Source organism: Pipistrellus hanaki, assembly GCF_964339955.1.
Source record: "Pipistrellus hanaki genome assembly, chromosome: 1".
NCBI lineage: Eukaryota > Metazoa > Chordata > Mammalia > Chiroptera > Vespertilionidae > Pipistrellus > Pipistrellus hanaki.
The window spans coordinates 122,870,603-122,876,602 of record NC_140503.1 but is presented as its reverse complement, the minus strand read 5'-3'; the positions used below and the strand labels follow the sequence as shown (position 1 = coordinate 122,876,602).

Genomic DNA, 6,000 nt, shown 5'->3' with positions numbered 1-6,000 from the left:
CAGTTGCAAAATATGAAATCAATGTACAAAAATCTGTTGTTTCTTCACACTAATAAACTATCAAAAAGAAAAATTAAGAAGATAATCCCATTTATAAATGCATCAAGAAATAAAACAACTAGGAATAAATTTAATCAAGGAGGTGAAAGACCATATTGAAAACTACAGAACATTAATAAACTGAAAAGGGTACAGGTAAATGGAAAGACATTTGATGCTTATGGTTTGGAAGAATTAATAATGTTAAAATGTCCATATCTATCCAAAGCAATCTACAGATTCAGTGCAATCCCTATAAAAATTCCAATATCATTTTGCATGGAAACAGTACTTGTAGGGAAGCACAAAATACCCCAAATAGTTAAACCTACCTTGAGAAAGAAGGTTGGAGGAATCACACTCTCCTATTTCAAACTATATTAGAAGGCTATAGTAATTGAAACGGTATGGTATTTGGCATAAAAACAGACACATGCTGAGTTTCAGGCTCGATCTCCAGTAGGGGCTTGCAGGAGGCAGTTGATCAATGATGCTTCTCTCATCGATATTTCTTTCTATCCCTCTCCCTTCCTCTCTCTTTAAAAATCAATAAAAACATGTTTTTAAAAAATGGGCAGAAGATCTGAATAAACATTTTCCAGAGAAGACATTTAAATAGCCAACAGTACCATATGAAAAGATCCTGAACATCATTAATCATCATGTAAATATAATAAAAGCCACAATGAGATGCCACCTCACACCCTTTGACCAATATCAGAAATAATAAGTGCTGGCCGGAAAGTGGAAAAAGGGGAACCGTGAGCACTATTGCTGAGAATGTAAATTGGTGCAGTCACTATGTAAGATAGTGTGGCGGCACCTCAACAAATTAAAAATGGAGCCGAAACCGGTTTGGCTCAGTGGATAGAGCATCGGCCTGCGGACTGAAAGGTCCCAGGTTCGATTCCGGTCAAAGGCATGTACCTTGGTTGTGGGCACATCCCCAGTAGCGGGTGTGCAGGAGGCAGCTGATCAATGTTTCATCAATGTTTCTAACTCTCTCTCCCTCTCTTTTCCTCTCTGTAAAAAAATCAATAAAATATATTTTAAAAATAAATAAAATAAAAATGGAACTTCTATATAACCCAGCAATTCAATTTCTGGGTATTTATCTGAAAAAAACAAAAATACTAACTGGAAAAGATAAATGTTCCTCTCACCCCCCAATGCTCATTGCATTATTATTACAGTAGCCAAGACATGGAAACAACCTGCATGCATCCATGGATGAATGGCTAAAGAAATTGTGGTATCTATAATAACAGAGAATAAATCCTAGGAGTTCACATCACAGGGGAAAAAATGTATTCTCTTTTTTTGTGTGTGTGCATCTTTATGAAATGACAACTAAACTTATTGTGGTAGTCTTCTCAATATATGTATGTCAAATTATTATACTGTACACCTTAAACTTATACAGTGCCATATGTTAATTATAGCTCAATAAAACTAGAAAAATGGCAGAGTTATAAACATTATTAAATTTTATTAACAAAAACTTTGTACATTTCCTTTAATACATGTGGAATTTTACATCTAGGTAAAATAACAACACATTCAAAATTTGCCATTTATACAAATTGTTACAGAATAACAATCAGTGGGTTAAATAAGTAAAATAAACCACACCGATTTTTTAAATTATCTACAAAAGATTTTATTTTCTTTAAAATTCCCCTGAACATATAAAAATAAATTAATTTTACTTTTCAATTAAATCTACTAATTAGAAATATTACAAATCAAAATATCAATGTTATCTTATGAATTTTTCACAATACAAAACAGATTCACAAAACTTTATTTACAGAAATGAGGTAAGAACTGTGCAATGTTTAACCAAGAGACATATTGCAGAATTAACATGTTCTTCCAGCTAAGTACACAGTGGAGGTCTAATTAGAGCTGGGTCTTTTCCACTAATAACTCACACATTTAAGAACAGTTCAATGATTATGTCCCCAATTGTTTAATTTATAACAGCCATCCTGTCAGACCAGGAGTGTGGCTACCCAAAGTAGGTCTGTCATACAGACTCCACCTGTTTCAGGAACTGTAGCGGTGGGTTGCTTGTCTTATTTTGTTTTAAATCAATATCAGAAATGGGAAGTTTTTAAATTAAAAAACAAAAACTCTTACCAAATCCACTCATTTTCCTTGTGACTCATTAGTGGATAAATACCCAGGAGATAGTTTTGCCTGAGCTATCTACGGTGGCATAGAAAGTTTTTAATAAAGGCGGAACATGGGGAAGGCTGCTGGTGTAACACTGACTATCCCTGCTACTCACAAGGACTGACTATAGTGTGGTATAGTGCAAGCTCAGCTGGTTAGAGCCATTTCAACACCATGAAGGTACTAACAGGCACTTGATTCAGGCTAAACCCTACCATCAGTTTCCAGAGTGGCCCCTCTTTCTGAAAGAAATCTTTCACTTTGAATCGATCTTGTTTCCCCAGCAGCCTTAGAACACACTTAACTCAAAGCTTTGCTGAAATATGAGTAGGTCTTAACACTAAAGAAAAAGCATTTATCAAAAGAAAATTACCTTTAACATAAGCAGACATTACCCTCCTAACTTGATTACCAAAATTGGCAAATCCATTAGAAAGGAAATTTTTATGACAAAGATTACCAAGTCCCTGTTCATGACATATTTATTTGCAATAACCAATAAAACTCCAGAAGAAATTGGACAGTTCCTTGAAATTTGTTTTGATTCAAAGAGCAAGCACACTGTAATCCAAACAAAATTGTTACCCAGACAAGCTTCATTCCAACTTGTACAAGATAACAATAGTTTATAAATGAAGCAAGTCTTTAGTTTTGCTGTTCATCTCTCCAATTTGTAACAAAATTAGTTGTGTACCAACTATATTAAATTTCTCTTAGGTTGATAAACTCATTGCATGTAAATTATTTCACTGACAAAAATTAGTTACTAAATTTTCTTTCAAAGTTCAAAAATCTGAGTGAGGGGTGGGGGACATGGGAATTCAATTTCAGTGCAACAAAGCAACAAGAAAATTAATCAAAGCCTTAAAAGAATGTCCTTGTGGCAATTAGTCCTTCGTTGTGCGGTTAGTTTCTTGCTGCGCTTCTTCATAGGTGTAGTAAGAGGACTGCAACAGCAGCCAATGAAGTGCTAGGACAGCAGGACAGGCAATTTCTAGCGGTTTCTCAACTGTCAACTTTTCTCTTGAGCAACTGGCCCGGATTTATCACTAAGTCTCTGCAGTTAAAACAAGCAAAATCAGATGCATTAGCTAAATCAATTTCTGGCCCACATTTGAGGTAATATCCTCTAAATTAGAATCATAAGTGAGGTAAAAAGTGGTGTATACGGTTATTCATTTTATAAAAAAATGTTTTATCGATTTTTTACCTAGAGGAAGGGAAAGGGACAGAGTCAGAAACACCTATCAGCTGCGTCCTGCACACTCCCCCCTAGGTATGTGCCCGCAACCAAGGCACATGCCCTTGACCGGAATCAAACCCGGGACCCTCCAGTCTGCAGACCGACACCCTATCCACTGAGCCAAACCAGTCAGAGCTACGGTTATTCATTTTTTTTTTTTTCTATAAGTCAACATGGTTATTTTTTTAGCATAATATAAAGACATACATTTACTAGTAAACATTAGTTGTCTTATGAAATTCAGTGGTAAACAAAGACAGAAATGCCCATTGCAGGAACAGAACTCATAAGGAATGAAAGTAGAAAGAATCCCCTGAAGTTGACTTTTCCACAGAAGTAGTAAAATGGTATTATGGAAAATGAAATTTTTATGGACAAATAGTCATGGGTTCTTATGTGACATGTGCCTTTTATCCTTTGATCTTTAACCTCTTTGAGGATACTTTTATTAAATTAATAAAACTGAGGTTACAGCTCATTATTATTTTAAAGACTGAAATCCTGCATACTATTGTATCTAGCCTGGTCAGTGTAACTCAATATTTAGAGTGTCAGCCAGCACACCGAAGAGTTCAGGTTCAATTCCCAGTCAAGGGCATGTACCTGGATTGTGTGTTCACCCTCAGAACCCTGGTGGGATGCATGTGGGAGGCAGTCAATGTGTCTCTCTCACATTGATGTTTCTCTCTCTCTCCTCCTCTCTTCCCCATTCCTCCCTCCCTTCCACTCACTCTAAAAAGCAATGGGAAAAATATCCTCAGATGACAATAGAAAAAAAAAAAAAAAGATGTCTAGCCCTAGCTGGTTTAGCTCAGTGATAAAGTGTCAGCCTGCGAACCCAAGGGTCCCGGGTTAGATTCCCATCAAGGGCACAAGCCAGGGCTGTGGGCTCAATCTCCAGTAGGGGGCGTGCAGGAGGCAGCCTTCGAATGTTTCTCTTCCATTCTCCCTTCCTCTCTGAAATCAATAAAAATAAAAAATTTTAAAAAACATGTCTAACATATAGCAGGTATTTAAGAAGAAATTACCAGGAGAATAATGTATTTTTTAAAATGGGAGAGATCAGCCGAAACTGGTTTGGCTAGTGGTAGAGTGTCGGTCTGCGGACTGAAAGGTCCCAGGTTCAATTCCGGTCGAGGGCATGTGCCTTGGTTGTGGGCACATCCCCGATGGGCAGTGTGCAGGAGGCAACTGGTCGATGTTTCTCTCTCATCGACGTTTCTAGCTCTCTATCTCTCTCCCTTCCTCTCTGTAAAAAATCAATAAAATATATTTTAAAAATAAAATGAAATAAAATAAAATGGGAGAGATCAGGGAGAATAATCTCTAATTAATCAATAAAATTCTTATTTATTAACAAAATTCTCCTTATTTCACTAGATATAATAATACAAAGATACTTACTGTTCCTTTCTGACTTGCATTATCGCCATGGATGGTGAGAAATGGGTTGGTGGTGGCTGGGTGAAGTGGTGGTGCCTGAGTACCTGCAAGTAGGTTGTTTATCGGTATTTGTGTTGGTCCAGAGATCTGTAGCTGCTGTAGCTCAGGTTGGTGATGTTGCTGGTGATGATGCTGCTGCACTAACTGATACAGAAGGGCCTGATGTTGCTCCTTAGGTAAAAACATGTGAGAGAAGATGAGTTCCCTGTCACAGAATTCAGCAGTCAGTAAAGCCTACCTTTTCTATTTTCTTCTTTATTTTTATTTATTTTTATCACCTGAGGATACTTTTCCATTGATTTTTAGAGAGAAAGGAAGAGAGAGAAATATGAACGTGAGGCATGTTGATTGGTTGCCTCGGCATGTGCTCAACTGGGACCAGGGTTCAAGCTTGCAACCATGCCCTTGACTGGAACTGAAATCGTGACTCTTCAGTTCGTAGGCAGATGTTCTATCCACTGAATTAAACCAGACAGTGCTACTTTCTTCTTTAATATTTAAACATAAATTACATTCATAATACTAAGAAAGAAAACTAGCATCTCATCTGGAAAAATACACTGCACTAGGTAGTAACTGTCTATACTAATAAAAGCCTATGTGGTCATCATGCCCTCAAGCCCGCACACCCTCATGCCATAACAATCCATCACCAAGAGGCGGCGTGCACAGCAGGCATGCGCAGGTGGGCAGGGACTTGACACTGCGTGCGGCACAGAGGTGGTTCTGGGCGGCTCTGTGCGGTGACAACAGGAGCGGACCACCAGGTCCGGCCTACTTCTTTGGGGCAATCCATTAAGGAGCCCCGGATAGGTGGGCAGGGCCTACCTCTTTGGGGAGATGGATCGCTGGGCTGCCGCAGTGTTGAGAGGGCACAGGCCAGGCTGGGCACTGCCCCCTGAGTGCACAAATTTTGTGCACCAGGCCTCTAGTCTAATAGAAAATGTCAATAACATCAATGAATGGCTTATTTTCAGAACAGGCAAACAAATACAGAAGACCACTATTCTAAAATTAGGTTATCCATGGAAATCAAGAACAGCAACTTACAGAACTCACAAGTGATCTGTATTTGACTTTAGAATGCACTTGCTCTT

The 6,000-nt window shown here is 38.0% G+C and overlaps 1 protein-coding gene across 16 annotated transcripts in view; it reads right to left on the bottom strand.

Moving 5' to 3' along the window:
• Positions 1-1,501: 1,501 nt before the first annotated feature.
• MLLT10 (MLLT10 histone lysine methyltransferase DOT1L cofactor) overlaps positions 1,502-6,000 on the bottom strand; it is a 230,037-nt gene continuing 225,538 nt past the window's right edge. For 15 of the 16 annotated variants that reach the window (XM_084867998.1, XM_084867999.1, XM_084868007.1 and 12 more), the window contains 2 exons: positions 4,865-5,074; positions 1,502-3,274 (listed from right to left, as the gene is read on the bottom strand). In XM_084867998.1, the coding sequence (XP_084724124.1) occupies positions 3,230-3,274; positions 4,865-5,074 (255 nt within the window). In that variant the 3' untranslated portion in view covers positions 1,502-3,229. Of the gene's footprint in view, positions 3,275-4,864; positions 5,109-6,000 lie in introns of those variants that run through there. The other variant, XM_084868008.1, reaches the window with a different exon arrangement.